This window comes from Lampetra fluviatilis, chromosome 29 (assembly GCF_964198595.1).
Source record: "Lampetra fluviatilis chromosome 29, kcLamFluv1.1, whole genome shotgun sequence".
Taxonomy (NCBI): Eukaryota; Metazoa; Chordata; class Hyperoartia; order Petromyzontiformes; family Petromyzontidae; genus Lampetra; species Lampetra fluviatilis.
In genome coordinates, this window is record NC_136303.1 from 93,803 (window position 1) to 120,968 (window position 27,166).

Here is a 27,166-nt window from a genome sequence, read left to right on the forward strand (position 1 = left end):
AACTTCACAAATACTTACCGAGGAGAGTTTATTTTTGTAAATGTTATGGTCAAAATGACTGTACCACAATATAATGTGTTTGCTGAGTATGCATACATTGACGCTGGAAACACCCTTGCAAACAACATGTTTCATCTCAAGCAACTTATCAGTCAATTTTTTTTACAAATAAAATAAAATAAACTGGTTTATATTTTCATACAAACAGTACGAGTGGCTGCCCAAACGCCTCTCCCTGTCCCCCCTCGCCAAGCCCCAGTCCCCTCTCTCTCCCAATGCCCTCTCCCCACTTCTCCTTCAGTCGTCTTTTATAACGTGATCTATTTACAACCCGTGGAGTGGGACCTTTGCCCCCTTCCCACGTCACTGCCGAGCACAAAGACGCAAATAGAAATAACAGTAAAAAACAAAAGCCAGTTGAAGCACCGCTGCGTTAATTATGGTCCCCGGGACACACGGCAGGCGCTGATTTCCAGCGCAGGCTTTGTGCCGGGGCAAGAAGGTTCTGCATCTAGTTTCACATTCACCCGATTCAGCAGAACTCAGAGCTCGGACCGAGCGTTGGCTGCGCCATGGCCAGGCTAGGCACAGGAGTCCGTATTTTGTGATGAGCGGCACAGTCCATACACGTTTGGCATTGTGAAGCAGCTGTGCCATCCCGAGCGTGCTGGGATATGCTTTAACAGACAAGCATTTACCATTGCAGACATGTCGAGTCAAAGGGACAAAACAATATCTTGACCAATCAGCCGAACGTTTGTGATCTACCATATTACTGGGCCAATTGTGCATAGTGCAGTCTCCAACCATTATTCACTCCATCTCCTTTAGAAGCTCTGATAATAAATATTGTTTCTCTAGTCCTGTCAGATTTCTACAGACTCATTCACTCCATTAGCCTAATTTACCATTGAAAATCAAAGGGATTTCGCACTCAAATGTGCATTGGATGATTTCGAAACATATGTTTACAGTCCTGAGCCGGTGGTGGGAATTCTATGCTCCTATGGTGGAGGCGAGTCTATCCATAGGACAACCACAACGTTGGGAAGTCAAGAGTAATTAGCATGGTTGGCCACGTACAGTGCAAAAAAATTCAACATACATACAAAGTGGTACTCATTTTACCGGCGCCAGGGAGAAGCCCTCATACAATAATCACCGAAAATAGATGTTGATACTTCTGTAACTTATTTTGTTATGGTTTTTAACACCCATTTGTCCGAGCCAACTTTATTTACAGAAAATATATTTCATTTACAACTATTTATATTCATGCATTTTTTTAATTTTCTCTGTAATTCAGTTTTTTTTTCTTGTATTCTAATTGTTGCATTGTTGTACTTAAGGCTGCGATTAATGAGTGTTTTTCCGGTCACTCATTTCTAATACTCGTGATTCCCAACAGGCATCTTTATAAAACTCTAAATCATAGTGTTTCATTCAGATGACTATTGGAAAACAGTTTTGGATATTTTGCTAGTTCTATTTTCTTGTGTATTAATAGCATTGTGTATATAGAGTATATCACAATACGGCAGGTACACAGTACACGTGTTTGCTTAAAACTTGTATTGCTATAGGCCACTTGACAACAATCACCCTCATTTCATCATCATCATGGGACCTTTTTAGCCAGTACCAAAATATGAAAATAGGTTTTCCCCTTTTTACTGGCAACAAACAGGTGTTAAGATTTTAAAACACCAAATTGAAACCTTTTACAAGGAATCATGTAACTGCATTAACCTTTTGGCGTCCTCTGGTCTAACACTGTTTTGAGACGAGGCTCAAACGAAAGCTGTCTCTGATGTGGACCAATCATTTTCAAAGACAATGCATATATTATCAGTGTGTTTCTTGTTTACATTCTGACCACAAGTATTGTGGTTAATGCAGACATGATTCCTTGTAAAAGGTTGCAGTTTGATGTTTTAACATCTCAACACCTGTTTGTTGCCAGAAAAAAGGGGAAAACCTATTCTCATCACCCTGATTGTTGAAGGCAGGTTGCTGGGATCGTTGCTGAGTGCGAAACACCACAAACTTTGATACACACAAAGCGCACACACGCCTACACAAGTGTATACTCAGGCACTTGTACACAAGCACAAAGATTTCCCCCTATAGCCTGAATAGACTGTTGGGGCAAGTGCTGTTAGGGAGTACCTATGAAGGCCGGCACGACACACGAGGGGGTGGGTGGCCAGCACCACGCTTGGCCATCTTTGTCTCCCGAGTGGCGGTGTTTACACATCGCACCAGGTACTCGTTTGAGGCTGAGTCGACTTAGGGGAAGCCCAGGACCGATTCAGATAATCGTCATGGGTGTTGGCCGTGAACGCGAATCGAGTTCGGGTCGCCGGGGACATAGTGCAGCGAGCTAGCCATTGCGCCACTGCTCCCCTATACACAAAGACACAGGCACTCACGCACACTCATACGCTTATACAAAGAGAAATGCTGAGAAAATGATCCTCATTTAGCCTCAGATTTATGGGGCAAATTATATGAGCAAGTACCCTAAACAAAAAGGTTCCCCATCTAGCGTACACAGACTGTTGGGGGAAGTGCCTTTAGTTTAACATGTAGGCTTTCGCGACCAATATCATCCATAAGAGGTTTTTGAGTTAGATCCCGTAAATATATGTGTCGTTAAAACCTGCCACCACCCGACACAGCCAACTAGTAAGGGTTGTCACGTAAACAGAACATGCCAATTCGTCACTAGTACAGCACACCGATGTGTTGGAGAGCCAAGTCACAACATTTACAAACTGTCGCCTGATGAAGCTAGTTGTAATTACTGGTGAAACGTCGTACTCAGTTCTAACCCAAGAACCTCAATTATGAAGTGCCTTTAGCAAGCACCTATGAAGGCCAACACATTGCACGAAGGGGTGGTGTGGCAAGCTCCATGCCAGGCAACCTTTGTCTCCCCGATGCTAATGTTTACACACCACACCAAGTACTCATTTATGGCTGGGTCTACCGAGTGGAAGCCCAGGGCCAGTTCAAATAATCAACCGCTGATGTTAGCTATGGCTAGGAATGGAACTTACGCTGCCATGTCCAGAACACAGTGTGCGAACCACTACAATATCGCTTCCTCCACACACACACCCACAACAACAACAACCGCCATTCACCACTAAGTGGCGGTGACGTCACCACAACGCTATTAGTGGAAGTGTTCCTCAGTTAATGCTCCCCGTTAACTCCTTACTTCCCTCTATCCTAGACCTTCTCAAATGTAGGCTAGCTAACCTGGCCCAGCTTCGGCGCAGGTTCCGACCCTCAGCCACACGAGTCTGGCCCTTACAAGGACATCAGACCTCGCTGCTCTGCGGTCGCACCACTGGCTTGTCCTGCTCGGCCCTTACAAAGACAGCGAGTCAGGGGAGTTCCAGGTCTAGCTAGCTGGCCTTCAGTCTTCACTGGTTCTTCCTCTTGACCTGTACCCAACCACTGCCTCGAGCTCTCTCGCTCTCCGCCTTATATACCAACCTGCCCTCGAGGGGTGGGGCTGTGTGGGATCCCAGAATTCCCCCCACACAGCCCCCTAGGGCGGTAACCGTTTGCGGACGTGGATGTAGACACCCCGGTTTAACTGCCCGTTTTTCCCTCTCGCAACACCCCTACATATACACACACAGGAAAAGATCCACCCATATAGCCTTAAACAGACTGTAGGGGCAAGTCTGTTCACGAGTACATGTTCAGGTCAGCAAGGCACACAAAGGGGGTGGGTGGCCAACTTCACACCTGACCACCTTTGCCTCACCAGTGGTGATGTCTACCCATAACATAGGTACTCATATGATACTGAGTCGACCTAGGGGAGGCCCAGGACTAGTTAAAAAAATCTGCCACTGTTTTGAGTGGGAGTTGAATTTGGGTCGTCAGGTTTGTAGCAGTGTGCTAATCACTACTCGGTCACAAAGACAATGACACCTGTACATGCACAGCGACTAGCACCTGCACACACACATGTATGTACAGTATGTTGAACTTATTTAGCACCGTACGCACCGTACGTAGCCAACCGTACTAATTGGCAGTGCAGATGCATTGTATACCCGTACACATACACCTGTACCAGCTGTATACACCAAGACATAGGCCTGTACACACATACACACAGAGAACACCCGTACACACAAATACAAACACACACACACGCAGTGCACAGCTGTGCACACACCCATGAGTACTCACCGCACTCTCCCTCTCGGGCGGCGAGTGCGCCGTGTTTCCGGTGTAGCGTCCGCTGCTGGTACCAGTTCCGCCCAAGTAGGATGAGGATCCGATGGCCGAGCCCTTGAGGCCACCGCTCTCGTCGTCGTCCCTGGAGGTGCCGTGCCGCGTCACGTCCGCACCTGCCCGGCGAGCCCCCACCACCGACAGCCCTCCAAGGTCTCGGCTCAGGTGCAGCTCCGTCTGGCTGGTGGAGCGGCGCCGTGCAAGCGCCTGCGTCGACGAGAATGCGTTGCTGCTGCTGCTGCCGAGGCCGCTGCCGAGGCTGCTGCTGCCATACGCGGAGGAGAGTCCGGCCGAGCTCTTGAACGACGAGTAGGAGCCGCACGCGCCGCCCGCACCGTACGAAGTCGAGTACGCGCCACTGCTGCCGCCGCTGTAGCCCCCGTTGAGCCCAGACGGGGAGTAGTAGCCACTGCCGATGCCGCTGCTACCGCCACCGATTCCACCGTAGCCTGGAGATCGGAACGGCAGGCGGCTGAGGCTCTCGCTGCGCCGGCTCAGGTCGTGGAGGTGCGAGTCGAGGAAGCGTGAGCTGCTCCTCCCCACGCGTTCCTCCACGCCCGAGTTTGAGCGCAGGCGCGAGCCGCTGCCTCCACCGACGCCGCCGTAGTCGGCGCCGCTGCCGGTTGAATAGCGGTAGTCACTAGAGTAGGTGTGCGTCGTCACCAGGGGAAGCCCGTACGACCGTCGCCCGTTGCATACTGGCTCGGTGAGGTAGGACCGCGTGTGCGAAGAGCTATGCCATGCCATACCGGCGGCGGGCGGTAAGCGCCACGGCACAGAGCGGCTGGCTCAGCGCAGTAGGAGCCCGCTCAATGCACCAGCGCCTCTGCCAGGTACTCGCGCTCTGCCCACAGAAGAGGAAAAAAAGAGACACGGGTGGTGAGAGGGAGACGGCCGAGACACCGGCATCGCTCGCAACAACGAATGTTCCAGGTGGCCAAATAAGAATGTCCCAGGTGGCCATCGCATCTGTGACTACCAAACAGTTAAAACTTGAATGCGTGGCTTCACAATATTATGCCATGCTGTATGATATTCTATCAGAAATGACGCCGCATGACCGGCCGTTCCTTCTCGGAAACAATTAAACATTCAAGACAGAAAACAACCTGCCAACAAACTGCACACGTTTGTGTGGCGTGATGACTCTGCCAGCGTGCGCCAATGCAAACAGAAATTCACACGCATGCCACAGCACGCCCAAGAATATGATTACCACCTCAAGCCCTCCCTCCAATCCCTTTGCATCTACTCCGTGCCACCCACGCCCTTGCAGGGATCCTGCTGTTATCATTGCAAAACAGACATGCAAACAACCTCTGCACATGAGGGTGAAACATTGATAAAGCATTGCATTGCCCATCACTTATTAGTGTCGAATGTTTAATTTGTAACAGAGAATATGCCTCACTCTCCAAAATCTCAATCCAATCCTGGTATACAGCACGTAACTGTGAAATCATTTCAAAAGAGATCCAATACATGCATATATATTTTTTCTTCAATAGAAGTATTGTCACAAAATGCTCATGGGCCTGACTTCACGTGCGATTGTGCTCGTGAGCCTACGCTGACATGCGCGACACCTTCCACAGCACGTGCCCTTCACAAACGCACGCCTCATACTTACCCGTGCCCTCGAGTGTCACCACAGGGCCTGTGCCCAAATGCAGCCAGGAGATCGTGGCACAATTTGCACAAGTAAATACGACGTGGGATAATCGTTGAAAGAATAATTCTTCGACAAACTTCCAAGTCCATCACCAAATTATTTTCCCTTGTGAATAATTGCACAGTTGCAGGGCGGCATGTGCATTTAGACAAACAATTATATAGCAAGCAGCATTGTGTCTTAATAGCATGCAGCCGCCATGCAAGTTGCACGCCACATGGGTTTGCAATGGGCCCAACTCCGAGTGCCACAAAATGTCTCGTGCAAACAGACGGGTTAGACGAGTGTGAGCACACCCTGGCGCACTCAATAAATTCCTAACCACGCTAAAACGTACAGCTTTGGAAACAAGGCACACAGGCAAGCCAACCAGCACAAACACACACATACGGAGCTAGAATTTCGGCATTTGGAATGGGCTAGTATATGGCGATATGGCAAATCGGCACCAAACATGCATAAAGGCACTTTTTTAGAACATGTTACCTTCAAGCAACACGAATAAATTTGACGGGAAACAGCAGTGAACATGGGCTGCACAGGTTTCATACCGGAACTTTTAATAAAAATTCGGCCACAGCCACTCATTAGGGATGTTGTATGGAGAGGAGGACCGATGCTCGTTAGAGTGGCATCAGCAGGTCGCATTGACTCCTTCACTTAAAAAAAAAACTTGACACAATGGTCTTTCATAATATAAGTTTTTTGGGTTAGATCGTGTAAATATAAATGTGTCGTTAAACCAGCCACCAAATCTGGCTGTCGCTTGATGAAGCTAGTTGTAATTACTGGTGAAACGTCGTACTCAGATTGTAAATGTTGTGGATTTGCTCTCCAACACACCGGTGTGCTGTACTAGTAACGAATTGGCATGTTCTGTTTACGTGACAAACCTTACTAATTGGCTGTCAGGTGGTGGAGGGTTTAAGGATATATTTCTATATTTAGGCGATCTAACCCAAAAAAACCTGTATTATGGATGATATCAGTCGCGAAAGCCTACGTGTTAAGCAGTTTTCTTGACTTTCTCGTAGGCATCCAACAGCAATCGCCTTCCATGACTCCTCTACGTGTTAAGCAGTTTTCTTGACTTTCTCGTAGGCATCCAACAGCAATCGCCTTCCATGACTCCTCTAACAACCTAGCAAATGTAACTCAAGCACCCTGCTGTAAACCAGAGACATTCTGATGCTGCTGCTACTGCTGTTGTTGACGACTGATGTTACTCGCCATCCTTAACCACCCACATACCTTACTCAGTGGTTCAAACAGCACGCCGACGCACTTTAGGCTGCACTGCCCTCGTCTCCGCGTGTGCATACGTGCATGTGTGTCTGAGCTCAGCTGCACTGTAAAACTTGAGAGCGGTGCTCGCTAGTGGGGGTCTGAGTGATGGCATTAACGGAATTTGCACTTCTGACGTCATGAGTTTGGCTCGGTCAATGTGGAACCCCTGCATTTAAATGTGTATTATAATTAGTGTAAGCGAGCCCACAGCCCGTCCCACTGTTTGTTAAAATCTCAGGCATGAGTTGAGTTTTATCTTTGAGGTCGATAAAATTAGTATCACTATGCCGACCCCAGAAATGTGGCATTTACACCACTAGTTCTGGGATGTAACAAGAGACAAACACCACCCACTTAAAGTGTAACATGTCCATGAAATGCACTCGCATGCTCAGCAGTGAACAGTACTCAAAGCTAACCATGCCTTACAGCTCTATTACCTAATTTCCCAAATGCTAAGATATTGCTTGAGCATGTAACAAGATTCATTACTAGAGTCACATATTTCCACTGTTGTGCGCACAACGCAATGTGTTAATATGCGAAAACACACTGCTTCAATAAGCAATATAATTATCACCTGAACAATGTAATTTCATATTTTTTAGTGAGATGCACAGTATAGATTCAAACAGTCATTCATATTATTACAACGGTGTGATACAATGAAAAACATTTTGAGGGATGTCACCGGTGGTTGTCATATGGAGATACTAGCCTTTGCCGTGAAATTGTGGAATTTACACCACTGGTTATAAGGGTTGCCAAAAGAGATGAGCATTTTGAAGTACTTACTTAAAATAACTAAGTTGACACTATGCCTCATTCGCACATCTGTCCTTCCATATAATTATTATTTTTTAAACATTCTATCATCCTCAGGGCCTTCTGGAGTGTATAATTTCAGCAACATTAGTTAAACACAAGGAAACTTTGGACCAGTTTTTACATGCAATGCCTCATCAAAAGAGACCGGCTTGCTTGAACTCACAGCCAGGATGAATGTATGCTCCTTTCATTATTTTAATGAATGCATTTAGGATTCAATAAATGAGAAAGAATAACTAAGCCACATGGGATGAATTTAATCCAATCAGACAGCTAACAACAGGAATAACTCATGTGACGTGAATGCAGTAAACAGACAATGGCTGGCTGTGCATGAGACGTAATTCTGTTTTCAAAAAGGGTAGTTACTCATCTTCCACCAAAAACAAATAGGGTGGTTTCAATTTGAACACATTGAAAATACCCCACAAATATTTTATTAATGGAAAGTATATAACAGGCTAACCTACGTGTAGGACTTTTCAAATTTCAATAAGATTTTGTTTAACCAACTGAGAACTCAAAGAGACCAGGATAGTCCCATTTTCACCACATTGTGATCTAACACATCGCCACTAGGCCTGCAAGTGAAGGCAGGTGTATGTGCATGGGTGATGCGAGCAGGCAGTCTGCGTATGTAAGATTACTGGTAGGGTTCTTGAACAATAACCGGTTAACCAGTAACCATTTTCATATTTCTAAGGTCAGGAACTGGTAACCGAGTCTAGTGAAACTTTAGTCAGGAGTGCTGATTGGCATACGTGACCGTACAAACTGCATGGCGCGTGCGAAAATTAGTTAAGGTGCAGTCCTGTAATTGCTTGCTCATGCCACTGCTGACAGAAGGGCCTCCACTACAGAGAGTTCTAGAGGGTAGTTGGTCCACTCCTCTATGTTGAACAGACGTGTTGGAAGAGGTGGGCATACCCACACGTGATCCTGCCCATTGATGAACTGTTGTGCACCCATTTATACTGCTGGGATGATGACAGAAGTGGCTGAGGTTTTAAGAAACTTGCCCGTTGATTCCACTGGCACACCAAGAGATGGAATCGAACCGGTAAACTCTGAATTGAAGTCCAGTGTGTGAACCATTATGCCACTGTGACAGCTCACTCCATTTCTCAGTTTAAAAGCTTAACAAGTTATGTGTATTGCTCTGGACATTTCCATGTGTGCAGCAAACCAGTAAACGTTTTTTTTTCAATGCGGTTACAGGTGATGCAAAAAATATATTTTAATGACCCTAATTACCGGTGAGACTCTTCTCCGCCCTGCCACACCCACACAAGCCGTGCCTCTCTCTCATGCTGTGCGCATGACCCATGTACACCATACCCCAGTGACGACGTGTGTGTATTAGTTTCATTAGATGATGTGATGTGGTGGGCAGCGCAGACTCGAGACTCATAATTGCTCTATGATTTCCAGCAGCTGGCCAGGTGGCTCAGTGGTAGCGTGAGCAGCACACAATCGGGAGGTTGCGAGTTCAAATCACGGTTGGGTGTGAACTTTGCACATCATCCCTCCTAGGTCAGTAAAAAGAGTATTACTTTGTCAGGGTTATTAAGTCAAGTGATTGTTCTGTGGTTAACCTTGCCCCTACCATGGAAACATGTAATGTCTACCACTGGCTTAGAGCTGTATACAGGATATGCTGGGACGCTGGTGGCTTTTTATGCATGTTCAACTTCTTTCACACCATACGTAATCAACCATGCTAATCGGAGGTGCGGGGATGAAAACAAACTGAACACAAAAAGCAGTTCTAAAGAAATTCGTTTTCAATGTAGAGGCAGACCCCGGGTTATGAAAGGATTAGGTTCCTGAAAACAATCCGTAACCTGAATTTTCCATATGTCGGAAATTAAACAATTTTCCCCCAAAATCAAGATAAAAATCCATAGCCAGAAATAAGTTGTGTCTTCCCTACCGTTTTCTCTCAGTACTGTATCGCGCTGTTATCCGTTTTCTATCGCTAACTGTATCGTATCACTGTACATATACGCTCTGCACATTTTAATATTAATTGTTACCAAAAAGCAGTCAGTTTAACACGCAGGCTTTCGTGACCAATATCACCCATAATACAGGTTTGTGTTGGGGTTAGATAACGTAAATATGTAAATGTGTCGTTAAATCGATAAAGCGAGTTGTAATTACTGGCAAAACGTCATAATCAGATTGTAAATGTTGTGGCTTGGCTCTCCAAAACACCGGTGTGCTGGACTAGTAACGAATTGACATTTTCTGTTTACGTGACAAACCTTACTAATTGGCTGTCGGGTTTAATGACACATTTATATATTTACGCGATCTAACCCAAAAAAAAAACCTGTATTATGGAGAAAGCAGTCACTTCCGATTGTCCGTTTACCTGTATTAGGCTAGGCCTAGACTTTATACTCACACACATATGCACACATAGACAAAGGTTGAGTAGGCTTGTCTACACACACATACACACACACACATACTAATACACACACAGTACATACAGTAAATAACTCGCGAAATATACTTAAAATGAAGAAACATAGCAAAAAAAACATGGGGAGAAAAAATTGTTATAAGCATAGAAAACAATTACGTAATGCTACAAAAGGAAAAGAATTACGTAACGCTACAACAATTCTGTTTACCATAATCCTAATGAAACTCGGGCTCGGTGAAGGCGGCGTATACATCTGCATCCTCACCGCGATGCACTATTTGCACTTACATAACTAACGCAAACATTTCTGCAAATTTCATTTATTTTTAACACATTTTATGGGAGCATTTCCATAAGTCGGATTTCTTTAAGTTGGGTCTTCCATAACCCGGGGGACTGCCTGTAGATTTAAAGTGCACAGCGCAAGTGGCTTCCTAATATCACAAGGAAGAGCATTCCAGACGGCTGTAGAAGCACATTTGAAAGCATTGCGATGCGGTAACCATCTGTTCGATGGCTTGCTAAAAGCCACAGCAAGGATGACCGGCTTGGTTTACACTTCTTGACGAGATCAGCAAGGTATTGTGGTTCATTTGAGGTTTTCTTCGGATGCTCCAGGTTCCTCCCACATGTATAACACTGGTAAAAACAAAAAAAATTCTGGCCTGGACTTTTGCAGCTGTTTTAGACTAATTTCAGGGTGCTGATTCCAAATCTGACATCCGATTTGCTCAACCACATCTAATTTTTATGCTATCGGCATACCCCATTTTCATTGATTTTACCCGAAATTAACTCTGTCACTTATGATTGCAAGTTGTTGCGAGTCAGTGACTGCTTCAGTGTTAAAATGTGGTGCTGTATTTTTAGGATAGTGTTTATAATATCATTTTATGTAGATATCTACATTTATTTAATATTTTTCTTCTGCAGGACATGATCTAACAATGGCTACAACATCCGAAAGGAGGAAATGCAGTAATGACCCAGATATGTTCTGCTACATCTGTGGCAGCTTCACTTTGCAGGATCAAAGGCGCAACATCAATACCTTTGTCAAGAAGGTTTATCTTGCCTACTTTAAAGTACGACTTGGAGACCAAGACAAAAATTGGGCTCCTCACAAAGTGTGTAAACCCTGTGTTGAAACGTTGCGATCATGATCTAAAGGAAAGAATGCTAAGCTGAAGTTTGGTGTGCCAATGGTTTGGAGAGAACCTACAAACCATTTGGATAACTACCAGAGGTGGGACAAAGTCATTGTTATGCAAGTCCAAGTCGAGTCGCAAGTCATCAAATTCATGACTCGAGTCTGACTCGAGTCCAAGTCACATGACTCGAGTCCACATCTCATAGGTGGGACAAAGTCATTGTTATGCAAGTCCAAGTCGAGTCGCAAGTCATCAAATTCATGACTCGAGTCTGACTCGAGTCCAAGTCACATGACTCGAGTCCACACCTCTGATAACTACTACTTCTGCCTTGTCAATGTAAAAGGTTTCAATAAGAAAAACAAACAACACTTACAATACCCAGATATCCCATCTGCCAGACGACCAGTTGAGCACTGTGAGGAAATACCTGTGCCTGTATTTACTGAGCTACCAGAGATTGATGTTGAATCCCTGAGTTTACCTGCTTCTACAGATGATGATGATGCTCAGATCGAATATACGCCATCTGATGTAGATTGTGATAACATTTCTCTGTTTAGTCAGCCTGAATTGAATGATCTTGTAAGAGATTTGTATTTGCCAAAGCAGTCTGCTGAATTGTTGGCTTCCAGGTGGCAAGAGAAAGGACTACTCAGACCTGGCACTAGTGTCTCCTTTTATCGTAACAGAGAAGGAGCACTGCGAAAGTACTTCCATTCAGATGGTCAACTTGTTTATTGTAATGATGTTGAAGGGCTTCTTCTCAATATGGGACTGCCCGCATATGATTCAAGTGAATGGAGACTTTTTATTGACAGTAGTAAAAGGAGTTTGAAATGTGTGTTACTTCACAACAGAAATATATATGGTTCAATCCCAATAGGACACTCTGTAAAAATGAATGAAGAGTATGCCAACATCAAGATTGTTCTTGATAGATTGGAATACCATGTTCATGGATGGCTAATTTGTGTTGATTTGAAAATGGTTAATTTTCTGCTGGGTCAGCAAGGAGGTCACACCAAATACCCTTGTTTCCTGTGCTACTGGAAGAGTAGGGCTACATCAGAACACTGGGTTAAGAAGAACTGGCCACCAAGAATCAGTTTGAACGTCTGGTGACAAGAACATCAAGAATGAGCCTCTGGTTGATAGGAATAAAATTGTATTTCCCCCACTGCACATAAAACCTGGGTTAATGAAGCAATTCGTCAAAGCTCTTGATCACACTGGAGACTGCTTCAGCTATTAATGTTCAACCTTTTCAAGTCTCAGTGCCGAGAAGAAAAAAGCAGGAATATTTGATGGCCCTCAAATAAGAACACTCATCAGGGATCCACACTTTGTTACAACAATGACTGCGGCAGAGGCTAGAGCTTGGAATGCATTCTCTGATGTGGTGCGGAATATCCTTGGGAACAGGAAAGCGGACAACTATCGAGAAATTGTGGAGGAGCTGCTCTTGAGTTTCCAAGCACTTGGATGTAGAATGAGCATCAAGGTTCACTACTTACATAGTCACTTGGCCCAGTTTCCAGAGAACATGGGTCACGTGAGCGAAGAACAAGGTGAACGCTTTCATCAAGACATTAAAGTTATGGAAGAACGTTACCAAGGCCGATGGGACTCAAACATGATGGCAGATTACTGCTGGTCCTTGATGAGAGACATTCCACAAGCTGTACATCGGAGATCGTCAAAGAAGAGGTCGTTTATGCAAATGTAACATAACTATTGTGAATTACCTTTTTGTACATATTTTTCTTATCTCCACAATTAAATTCTTACATGGTAATATGCATTCACTCACATTGATATGCAGTCACTCTCACAACTTTGTGCTACGGCTTATTAAATGTTTGTTTAATTATTATTGTATATTGTATCTTATCTTATTCTTGTATGGATGTCTGTTTTGCTATTCGTATATGAGCATAAATTTGCTGTTTTTATTGAAAATGCAATATTTGATATCTCAAAAACCTGATGTGATAGACAAAAACTGATGACAGATTTGGAATCAGCACCCCAAAATTACCTTAAAACCGTTGGAATACCTTATGCCAGAAAAAGTGTGTTGACCAGTGTAATCACACTCATTAATGGAGTTGAACAAATATCCCACGAAAGGACCACAGAACTTGTGCAATCGTGAGTGCGAGTTTTGGCTGCCTTCCTTCTCACTTGTGATCTGTGATTGCCCATGTGAAAAATATGCACGTCACCAATTCTACAGCGTTTTGAGATGCAATGTGCATGAACAATGCTTTATATATATAAAAAAAAAACTCCACTCGTTCATCAAAAAAATGTGGCCTTAAAGGAAAAATATATAATAGGTGACCTTTTTGGCAAAGTCCTTTCTTCAGAGCACATACATCGAGAGGCCAGACAGATAGTGGATGCGAGTTGGAGACTGTACAATATGGAGCCTGATAAGAATTTAAAATGTTTTAAAGCATATGAATATTTACCTATTAGTAGCTAGAGTAACAGAGTAGAAAATAACTTTGACTTTGCATCACATTTCGCAAAACTTAGATATTGAACAGCCCAGCCCTAGTCTTCAGCAAGCCTACACATATCTTATAAACGTACGCACCAACTTACTGACACACTGTGGGGAAACTTGGGCAATGTGGTGATAGCTTTGCGCGTGCACCTTTAATTTTAGATTTTCTGGGTGCACTTTGAGTTTCCACATAACCATTACTGGGTGCCAATTGAGTTTCTTACATTCCTGGGTACCCTCATTGGATCCATTCATGGATACATCTTGAGTTTCTGGCCTCGTTGACTGCGCACTGTTTTAACAATTAGCGCGGGGAGGAGAGGCAAGGATGATGATGATGAGAGTGCGACTCGTGCTCATATCAAAGAGCCTCAGCGTGAAATCACAAGAGGTGCAGCACGCACACCCTCGTAGGCCTGGCCATCCTAGCTGTCGTACACTGCACCCTCCTGTCGAGTTACACAGCTAAATATAACAGGCCCTGTAATCTACCGGCTTTGGGAACGCAATGTCGCGCTCACACTACACGCTATCTCCATTTTTGCCAGTGCTCACACTACTCAAGTTTCTGATCCATCGTCTTTGGTGAGGCCAGGGTTGTAGAGAACGGGACACGCAGTGAGCTAAGCGTCAGTCTGAAGTGACCGCGGTGTTGTGGAACCATAGCCATGACTGATGCCGGTGGCAACAATCAGAGAGGCGTTGCCGAGCTGCTTTGACTCATGGGTTTCTGTAATCGTGACCTCACGGCTCAGTTCTTCGTCATCAGGAAACAATGCAGATTGGTAACTGCTTAAAATACACACATAGGCAGTGCTTAGTCACGGGGCACAGTGGCCCTTGCTGACAACTGCACAGAATCAGTGACAATGTTACATTTAGAAATTAAAAAGACGAGTAAAAATGTATCAACTACGTGCAATATGTGGATCATACACCCCCACCACTCAACAAAATAAATAAAAATCCGGCAATACACCTCCCTCACATCTGGTACTCCAAAACAAGCTTATTCTTTACACATCCAATCAGCCACACGGTTTTCTGAAAGAGCATCATTTGGCAATAATTGGTTCAACACAAATAAACTCTGGACCGGTTTCAACATTCAGTGTCTCAATAGCAGAGCCAGGCTTGCTTCAACCAATGTTAATGAATTTACAAATATTCATGAAGATGAGCCCTAACCATTAGTGTGGTAGTGAAGTAAAAAAATACATGGAAGGTTATTTTACGAGGAATGTTACATTAAATACACATATACTTTTGACTGTTTGTTTCTCAACACTAGTAGTGCAGGGACAAAGGGGCAATGGGAACTGTGATTCTTTGAGATGCAGTTCTCTGGTGCAAGTAGGCTAGGGATCAATGCGACCTCATAATGCAGAGCCCCAGAACCAACGTTTCCTGGCAACTGGGGTCCTGAACAGGGCTGCCTGAGTGGAATTTGTAAACTAAAGGCACCTGTTGTGCTTCATCTTCTTACTGATCGTCAGCGGATGCTAATTCCATCCCGGGTGCTGCCGACACGAAAACAGCCCTGCCAGTAAACCATGGCAGCCTCTCTCATACGTCCCAGCCTCAGACACCCACTCTCAAAAGACAAGGCCCACAAACCCCTAAACTGAGCAACTGAGACCTATAAACCCAGCAAAGGAGGATCTGAGACTCCAAGGCCATACATACATGATACCAACACCAAGATGCCAAGACCCCTAAATACAGACCTCAAAGACTCAAGATTCTGAGGTTCCTAGACATAAAAAAACAGACCCCTGCAAACAAACTCCGAGCCCCCTTAAATTTTCAAGCCAAGACCCAGAGACATAAATACCCCTTGACCAGAGATTTCTAAAGCCAGACCCGACCCTGGGACCATTAAACCGAAATCCTAAGACCCTCAGGCACTATATCAGCAAAATCACAAACTTCAGACAGCTCAGACAGCTCAGACCACACAACTTGGATAACTAGACCCCAAATGTTATGAGACCTTCATACACAGAATCCCAGACCCCGGGGCCCAGACCCCGGGGCCCAGACCCCGGGGCCCAGACCCCGGGGCCCAGACCCCGGGGCCCAGACCCCGGGGCCCAGACCCCGGGGCCCAGACCCCGGGGCCCAGACCCCGGGGCCCAGACCCCGGGGCCCAGACCCCGGGGCCCAGACCCCGGGGCCCAGACCCCGGGGCCCAGACCCCGGGGCCCAGACCCCGGGGCCCAGACCCCGGGGCCCAGACCCCGGGGCCCAGACCCCGGGGCCCAGACCCCGGGGCCCAGACCCCGGGGCCCAGACCCCGGGGCCCAGACCCCGGAGGTTGTCCCCCCGGGCCGAGCTCTCCCTCGGGAGAGGCCGCGCTGCACCCCGCGCGCGACGCCGCTGTCCGAGACGACGCCTCCACCAATCGTGTCGCGTATACGTACACCTCGTGACCGCGCGCGACCAATGGCGTCCGGCCGTTGGCCCTGCATTGACCGTTACTTCCCCAATAACAAACATGATCAACAACAGACAACACCCCTCACACAACAACACTCCCCACACAACAACACGCCTCACACCACAACACGCCTCACACCACAACACCCCTCACACCACAACACACCAACACGCCTCACACACCAACACTCCCCACACAACAACACCCCTCACACCACAACACACAATACACCTCACACAGCACACCACAACACACCTCACACCACAACACACCTCACACCACAACACACCTCACACCACAACACACCTCACACCACAACACACCTCACACAACACATCTCACACCACAACACACCTCACACCACAACACACCTTACACAACACCTCACACCACACACAACACCTCACACCACAACACACCTCACACCACAACACACCTCACACCACAACACACCTCACACAACACCACACCTCACACAACACCTCACACCACAACACACCTCACACCACAACACACCTCACACAACACACCTCACACAACACACCTCACACCACAACACACCTCACACCACAACACACCTCACACCACAACACACCTCACACAACAACACAACCTCACACCACAACACACCTCACACCAAACCTCACACCACAACACACCTCACACAACACACCTCACACCTCAGACAACAACACACCTCACACCACAGAACACCTCACACAACACACCTCACACCACACCTCACACCATAACACACCTCACACAACAACACACCTCACACCACAACACACCTCACACCACAACACACCTCACACAACAACACACCTCACACCACAACACACCTCACACCACACCTCACACCACAACACACCTCACACAACAACACACCTCACACAACAACACACCTCACACAACAACACACCTCACACAACAACACACCTCACACCACAACACACCTCACACAACAACACACCTCACACAACAACACACCTCACACAACAACACACCTCACACAACAAGACACCTCACACAACACACCTCACACAACAACACACCTCACACAACAACACACCTCACACAACAACACACCTCACACAACAACACACCTCACACAACACACCTCACACAACAACACACCTCACACAACAACACACCTCACACAACAACATACCTCACACAACAACACACCTCACACAACAAGACGCCTCACACCACAACACACCTCACACAACAAGACGCCTTACACCACAACACACCTCACACAACAAGACGCCTCACACTACAACACACCTCACACCACAACACACCTCACACAACAACACACCTCACACCACACCTCACACCACAACACACCTCACACCACACCTCACACCACAACACACCTCACACAACAACACACCTCACACAACAACACACCTCACACAACAAACCTCACACAACAAGACGCCTCACACCACAACACACCTCACACACCTCACACAACAAGACGCCTCACACCACAACACACCTCACAACACACCTCACAACACACCTCACACCACAACACACACCACAACACACCTCACACAACAACACACCTCACACCACAACACACCTCACACCACACCTCACACCACAACACAACACACCTCACACAACAACACACCCCACACAACACACACCTCACACAACAAGACGCCTCACACCACAACACACCTCAACACACCTCACAACACACCTCACACCACAACACACCTCACACAACAACACACCTCACACAACACACCTCACACCACAACACACCTCACACAACAACACCCCTCACAACAACACGCCCCACACCACAACACACCTCACACAACAACACAACACACACCACAACACACCTCACACCACAACACACCTCACACCACACCACAACACACCTCACACACAACACACCCCACACATAACACACCTCACACACAACACACTTCACACAACAACACACCTCACACAACAACACACCTCACACAACAACACACCTCACACAACACACACCTCACACAACAACACCCTTCACACAACAACACACATACCCCACACACGCATCACAACACATACCTCACCAATACACACAACGCACACGTCACACACAATACTTAGACCACATACATAACACACACATTTACACCCCACAACACACCCCACACCAACACACACAATACTTAGACCGCACACATTTACACCACACGACACACACAATACTTAGACCACACACACAACGCACACACTACGCCACTTAAGAATTCTCTCATCGTCTCCTTCCCCAAGCTCTTACAATAACCTTGCTCAATATAAAAAATGAACGTGTTATACTCGTATCTATTACGTTGACAGTGCTGTTTGTTGCCGGTCGCTTGACGTTCTGCATCTTTGGGTCGGTGTCCTCAGCAGCTTTGATTTCAAACGCAGCGGCTATGCAACAAGGACGGTGCGCGGGCCCATCACCACGCAGAGCGCGTCTCCGCCGCACACACTGGGACCCCTCTTCTCCCGTCGGCGGCGGCGGGGTCTCTTTCCCCGGCGATTCCAAGGACAACCTTGATCAATTCACGTAGCGTGTGTTTAGCGCTTGTCTGTTAGAACTTTGACGGCGCTGCTGGTTGCTGGCCGCAATGCGTTTTATAACTTTGTGCCTGTGCTCAGCAACCGTGTTCAAGAAACCCCCACCGCCACCAGAAGAAGACCGCGGACCACTGTGGCAGCCACACACACACACGAGCGTACCTCGCCAATCCGCCCGGGGCGACTCAGCGTCTCGCTTGGACCGGGGGCGGTGTGACGGCTCGAGCCATGATGCCGCAGAGGAGACGAGGCGGGGAGACGACCAAGCGGGGCCGCTCTCTCCCTCTCCTCTCACCGCCGGTGACGTCAGCCGCACCACGTGAGCTCGGCGTCCGTCGCCACGGCAACGGAAAGCGGAGACGTCACGCGCCAAGCGCACGTGGTGTTGCCCCTGCGCGGGGGGAAGGGCAGAGGAGCGACGCTCACAACAACGACCAGAGCGTCGGGCGGATAAAACGCAGGACGTGAATACATCTGCCAGTCATCTCAATCAGTCAACCCATGGCACCTGGGTCTGTTTCGTTACATACTGCCAGCCGGCCTTGGACACTTTACGTGGCCTCAAAGTGCACCGAGCATGGTACAAACGCCATGGGGACGTGAGTGGTGAACTGTGCTTCTTGTTGTGGCACGAGGGAGGAAGAGGTGTTTGTCTGCGGAAGGAGAGCCCAACCGGACCGACTCCCCTGATACCCTTCAGCAAAGAGTTCCAGTCCAGGGGCATCAGAAGCTAAGCTGCAGAGATCGCCCACACGGAACTGTGCGAGTCGGAGAGAGACATTTGCTTGTAAATGTACAGTGAGGGAAAAAAGTATTTTATCCCCTGCTGATTTTGTACGTTTGCCCACTGACAAAGAAATGATCAGTCTATAATTTTAATGGCAGGTTTATTTGAACAGTGAGAGACAGAATAGCAACAACAAAATCCAGAAAAACGCATGTCAAAAATGTTATAAATTGATTTGCATTTTAATGAGGGAAATAAGTATTTGACCCCCTCTCAATCAGAACGATTTCTGGCTCCCAGGTGTCTTTTATACAGGTAACGAGCTGAGATTAGGAGCACACTCTTAAAGGGAGTACTCCTAATCTCAGCTTGTTACCTGTATAAAAGACACCTGTTCACAGAAGCAATCAATCAGATTCCAAACTCTCCACCATGGCCAATACCAAAGAGCTCTCCAAGGATGTCAGGGACAAGATTGTAGACCTACACAAGGCTCGAATGGGCTACAAGACCATCGCCAAGCAGCGTGGTGAGAAGGTGACAACAGTTGGTGCGATTCTTCGGAAATGGAAGAAACACAAAATAACTGTCAATCTCCCTCGGCCTGGGGCTCCATGCAAGACCTCACCTCGTGGAGTTGTAATGATCATGAGAACGGTGAGGAATCAGCCCAGAACTACACGGAAGGATCTTGTCAATGATCTCAAGGCAGCTGGGACCATAGTCACCAAGAAAACAGTTGGTAACACACTACGCCGTGAAGGACTGAAATCCTGCAGCGCCCGCAAGGTCCCCCTGCTCAAGGAAGCACATATACATGCCCGTCTGAAGTTTGCCAATGAACATCTGAATGATTCAGAGGACAACTGGGTGAAAGTGTTGTGGTCAGATGAGACCAAAATGGAGCTCTTTGGCATCAACTCAACTCGCCGTGTTTGGAGGAGGAGGAATGCTGCCTATGACCCCAAGAACACCATCCCCACTGTCAAACATGGAGGTGGAAACATTATGCTTTGGTGGTGTTTTTCTGCTAAGGGGACAGGACAACTTCACCGCATCAAGGGGACGATAGACGGGGCCATGTACCGTCAAATCTTGGGTGAGAACCTCCTTCCCTCAGCCAGGGCATTGAAAATGGGTCGTGGATGGGTATTCCAGCATGACAATGACTCAAAACACACGGCCAAGGCAACAAAGGAGTGGCTCAAGAAGAAGCACATTAAGGTCTTGGAGTGGCCTAGCCAGTCTCCAGACCTTAATCCCATAGAAAATCTGTGGAGGGAGCTGAAGGTTCGAGTTGCCAAACGTCAGCCTCGAAACCTTAATGACTTGGAGAAGATCTGCAAAGAGGAGTGGGACAAAATCCCTCCTGAGATGTGTGCAAACCTGGTGGCCAACTACAAGAAACGTCTGACCTCTGTGATTGCCAACAAGGGTTTTGCCACCAAGTACTAAGTCATGTTTTGCAGAGGGGTCTAATACTTATTTCCCTCATTAAAATGCAAATCAATTTATAACATTTTTGACATGCGTTTTTCTGGATTTTTTTGTTGTTATTCTGTCTCACTGTTCAAATAAACCTATCATTAAAATTATAGACTGATTATTTCTTTGTCAGTGGGCAAACGTACAAAATCAGCAGGGGATCAAATACTTTTTTCCCTCACTGTAAGCTCGGCCCTCGCCAAGTTTACATTTACAAGCAAATTTCTCTCTCCTACTCGCTCCCTACATCAATATTAGCTGCCCATCTCTAAACCTTTATAAACAGCCTACCTCAGCAGATTCCCCCTCTTCACCTGAAGACGGTTGCTTGTGTTGCGATCGAAACGTCGTGATCTATAATTTTTTCTACCTACGTGACTTTACCGATAGAACCAAAGAGTATAGGCAGATATTGCGAATATCACCCCCAGGGGTCGGTGGACTTGGATCTTCTCTGCATCCCCAGAACGCAGCTCAAGTCCACGGGGCCTTCGCTTCTGTTGCACCTTGACTATGGAACTCTCTCCCGATGGCTATCAGGAAGTCCGGTTGGGATCACAAAGTAATTCCTCCTGGATATTGTATATATCTACGTGCAACTCTCGATGGCAACACACTGCCCATGGCATGCAAATTGGAGCTTGGCAGAAAGGACTTGCCCCTGAAGCCCATGGGAAAGAACTGACGCAAAACGATGAGGGATGCAGATTCGAGTTTGTGTGCAAAGTTGTGTAGTTGACCAAAATCACTGCGCTACGATTTCATCTTCAACGAGCACACTGGAAGCAGACCACCAATCCACAGCCTGCCCTACAGTCACTTGCAACAATGGGCTGGAACATTCGAAGATGGCTAGCTGTCGCCAAAGCTGGTACACTTGCTCTAATTCCAGAGTCGTGCAAGGATATTGTCTCACGCGGATGCACAAAGCGATGCACATCGATTGATTTGCACCGGAGCTTGAAAGTTTGGCAGACAATAACAGCATTTGTAGGAACAAATTCGGAAGAAAAGAATACCTGCTGTTACGTGAAGAAAGTGTCCTACAAGTTGGATATGTTTGAATCGGAAGTGCCTTGTGACTCGACATGGAACTGTTTGGAGTTAGCCAGTCATGGCAGGCGATGCATATACATGTCAGTTGCGTTTTGTGAGTTAAACTTATATTTACACAAATCAAGGATGCGCAATATGTATGTGTTACATAATTTCCCGTAACTATTTTCCATTGTAATGTTCTTCGTAATAATTTACACCCATTTAAATTGAAGATAGCCATATTCTGATATGGCCAGTGTGTTTGTAGGCATCACAAACATGTTCTAGGACGCAACCATCATGTCATGTTAGCACCACTCACTTCTAGAACTATCTTGCTTCCTGGTTTCCGCTCCCTTCACTGGCCTTTTTAATGTCCTCTCCTAATTTAAGATCTGCACTTCTTGCACGCGTGGTTTGCGACCGCCACGCAAGTTGGTGTCATTTCTGTATTACCTCCTGCCAGTGTCACTTGAATGGTGCATAGATCGAATGTTCTTTTCATAGATTTTATGCTACTGCAATGTTATTCGCTGCTGTAACTTCATTTTTTCACCAAGGTCTTTCGCGGATCATTCTTGTAAACCAGCTTAAAGATCAAGGTGCCTTTTACCCGCGTAAGCAAATACAATCAATGAATGAGCCCCCGAAACCGGAGACCGGGTTGATTTGAACGCTGCAACTTCCCCGCAGTGACGGCAGGGGACAGTCGTGCTCCGTGGTTTTCGTGAAAACCCTCGCATCCCGTCTCCTATATCGATAACACGAAACGATTAACCCACCCAGCATTCGAATATTTTACGACTGAAAATCAGAGGTCAAGAATTTTTTTTTGGTCTCAATTGGGCTATCTCTCGGTCTGCAATGTTTGTATTGTCGCTGTCATCTGTGCTCTGTCTAGTTAATATATCCACACATTTATTTTCCCTGAGTTGCTTACTTTTCCTATACAGTACTTTGCACCCCTATCTTTCTGTATTGTTTGTTGTAACTTTCTGACCCGACCCTTCTGGACATCTATGAAAAAGAGGTTCATAGCTCATCGAATTTTCTTCCAGGATAAATAAAGATTCTGTAAAGGATTTCGTGTATTGTATAGTTTTTCATCGAACTAATTTCACCAGAATTGGTTAATCCAGCCTGTCGCTCTAATTAGACAATGCATGCTTGTGCTTGTGTTGAACCAATGCTGCTGAAGAAAATCACTCCCAGGAGATTGTGTTGCTGATGGGACGTGTAAAAAAGACTTTGTTACGTACAGGGACAGATATGGGAATTATGCATATTGTCTGCGCATTTATTTTTTGCTAGATTTGTTGATTAAGCGAGCGCATTATTCGGATACACGACTCGTCAAGTGGAGAGTCGTGAAATGAATCTCCCTTAACTGGCATCACAGTCCATCTTAATCACGCCTCTGGTGTCGATAAAACGAGTACCTTGTCTTGCGAAGTCATCAATGAGTGTCACGTGATTACACGGATGGACTGAGCCCGCCATGGGGACGTCACGAGATGAAACATTGTCCCTTATGAATTAAGTAATCCTGGTCTCGCGTCTCTATTTATGGAGCCAGATACGGGAAGGAAGCGATGGTCCACTTTTTATTATTCGGCCTTGTTCGTGCAGTTTAACATGTCTGTCTTGTCCCATATTAATCTCTTTCATTCCGCCTAATGTCTCCGCGCTGTCTCATTTAACGTCAGTCCTGTTCCGACCTTTAGCGAAAAACGGTAATCACAAAATAAGCCTCCTTCACATATCTGTATCTCCACGTAAAAAGTATTTGTACACATCCCATAAGCCACACGGATTTCTGTGAATACATTTCAGCAACATTGGTTCAAAACACGCAATATTCTGAACAGGTTCCGACATTCAGTGGCTCATCAGCAGTCGGGCTCGTTTGAACCAATGCTGTACCCCCAGATGTTTATAGGCAAGGATTCAAAAGCGAACATTTGTATGACATTTACATACATTATTCATAACTCGGCCAGGAAAGTCAAGAAAAAATTGCACACGAACGACTCATTCACGCAAGCACCCGATACTCCGTTTCGAAGTTTTTAAATTAAACATCTTTGAATTGTATTATGTTTTGAATTAAATCATTTTATTTCTTAATTAAAAGCTTATGTAATTTTGCATCTGGAAGACTTCTTTGAAAGCGATGTGAAGTGGCATGTCGTGACCATAAGACTATATTCTTTACAAAACTATATTAAGATAATGTAATGGGCCTGCCAAAACTTTGGAAGTGCCGAGTGATGGGTCCCGGCCTAGTACCCATTACTCACCCGCCCACCTATCGTGCGTTCTCATTACATCACAAATTAGATCCCAATTGGTTTCCTATGACATCATCCTGCACGACTTTTTGGAATTGTTACAATTCTGAAAGGTGGAGATATCCTCCATCATCGGATTCCAGAACCCTGCACATCAGCAATGCCACTGGGCAATAGTTCCCTCCTAGTATCTGAGTAAGAAATTGGGGGCATCGTTTTTGTAAATAATTTATTTTATTCTTTTTTTTCTTAAAGTTATTTTGATACAGATCCATAACGTGAACTTCGAGCATTTTTTATAAATCAGATTCTCCCTTTTGTTAAATCTGTGAAGCTAGCGGGCCTTCAAGTGTTGCCTTTTGTATACTTTATATATCTAAATTAAATGTGGATATGTAAAAAGTTATATATACTTCCGATAACTTTGGCTATATGTGTATCACTAAGACGGCGTGTCTGGCTCGCCCTACGCAGGCGGACGCACACGCAAGATAAAGCTAAAAGCTGCTTCAAATAATATCGCAACCTATACCTAGCAGCCATTAAAAAAAAAGTATCTGTGAGGTATATCTTGCTATACTTCGAAAAAAGTAGCTTCTACTGTATCCCATTTAAAGTGCATTAATCCCGACACAATATCGCTGCATAACTATTCAAATGTAACACACAAATCAACATTATGGTATAACATTTAAAATGCACCATACACAACATAACTTCGCTGTATAACTGTCTTGGCCTCGCTGTGCGATGCGATGCACCACTATCCGAGTAGTTAACCTCACATTCAATAAACCTTCAGAGCCAATGCTGAATGAAACGAGATAAAACTGATGGAAAAACACAGCATAAAATACAGCATCTGTTAATACTTGCAATATCAATACAATGAATAAACACTGCAGCATCATAACATTGTCTTAGATATCATGAATCTCAACAATAGGTCCTGGATGGATCAGGCCCCTATATTAGCAATTAATAGCTATACGACAAGAGAATACGTTACTGTATTAAATAAGGTCACTTTGTGTAATAATCATACTGCAGCCTAAATATACAGTGCTGCATATAACGCTGAACTTTGGAATAGATACGTCTTCATCCTTGCTCTCAAGAACACATTAAAGTCAAATGGGGACAAGTCTGGCTCGGCTTATCCAACTACAAATAACGTTCACAATAATGCAAGTGGCAGGCTTCGTTGTTAACTAGGCCCCATATTAATAAAAATGTAACAGCCTTATAAAGGCATTTACAGCATTATAACGTCAATCCTAACATTATAACAGCATTCCCAGTATTATCTATATTTATAAAAGGGAAATTTGTGAATATGTGTGTCTGTTCGAAGTGTTTAGCATACTTCCCAACATGCAACAAACTTGAAAAATGGCATGTGGGTAGCTTCCAGACTGTACACAATGCAAAAAGTATAAAAATAGATGCACCCCTCTTCACTGAGACGCTAATTGTGCCTCCATTTTGTACTCTTTGTAATGGCTGACACCCCCGCCTGGCCTCGTGAATTAATGACCCTTAACTGGTAACTTCCTGGTCGCATGACCAAACTCAACACCATCATATCAGGAAGTTCCTGTGTAAACACACCCCCATATCTTTCGTGGGGCAGAACACTCCCCATCTGGTTTCTAGGAGATACCACCATTCATTTTCCTATCTCATAAACAAATGTGCAACAAACTTCAATGGGTTAACTTATTTGTCCATATCTTTGTGAGAGAGAAGTAGTACTGTATCAACTTTGGGCCTAATGAAAGTTATTGCGACACCTTGCTTCGCGACCATAACCTCAACCTTTCGAACGTTCCCATCGGCACTGGGAATTGTCTTGAGGATGCGGCCTATTGGCCACTCTTTCTGTTTGACTTGATTGTCCATCAATAGGACGAGGTCACCTTTCTTCGATGTCTGTACTGCTTGACTGTCACTTCCTGTGCACTTGAATTGTTGCAAGGTACTCGTTTTTCCAGCGATGCCAGAACATGTTGGCGAAGCTCTGCACTTGTCTCTGCACTTGTCTCCATTGGCGTCTGTAGAGGTCTGCAGTGCTGACCTCCTCGGTGGGTGCTCTGAGCCAGAGGTGTGGACTCGAGTCATGTGACTTGGACTCGAGTCAGACTCGAGTCATGAATTTGATGACTTGCGACTCGACTTGGACTTGCATAACAATGACTTTGTCCCACCTATGAGATGTGGACTCGAGTCATGTGACTTGGACTCGAGTCAGACTCGAGTCATGAATTTGATGACTTGCGACTCGACTTGGACTTGCATAACAATGACTTTGTCCCACCTCTGCTCTGAGCACCTCTGTCTTCTGGGTTAGAAGTGTAGCAGAGTCAAGATGAATGGTGGCTCCGGGTCAGTTGAAATGGGGATCAGGAGTCTTGAGTTAATTATAGCTGAGACCTCGGCTATGACAGTG

The 27,166-nt window shown here is 45.8% G+C and overlaps 1 protein-coding gene across 2 annotated transcripts in view; it reads right to left on the minus strand.

Annotated features, from left to right (window-relative positions):
- LOC144942902 (ubiquitin carboxyl-terminal hydrolase 2-like) overlaps positions 1 to 19,502 on the minus strand; it is a 49,167-nt gene extending 29,665 nt beyond the window's left edge. For both annotated transcript variants that reach the window (XM_078869906.1, XM_078869905.1), the window contains exons 1-2: positions 19,339 to 19,502; positions 4,219 to 5,107 (exon numbers count right to left, since the gene is read on the minus strand). In XM_078869906.1, the coding sequence (XP_078726032.1) occupies positions 4,219 to 5,010 (792 nt within the window). In that variant the 5' untranslated portion in view covers positions 5,011 to 5,107; positions 19,339 to 19,502. The remainder of the gene's footprint in view (positions 1 to 4,218; positions 5,108 to 19,338) is intronic.
- Between the last annotated feature and the right edge of the window lie 7,664 nt (positions 19,503 to 27,166).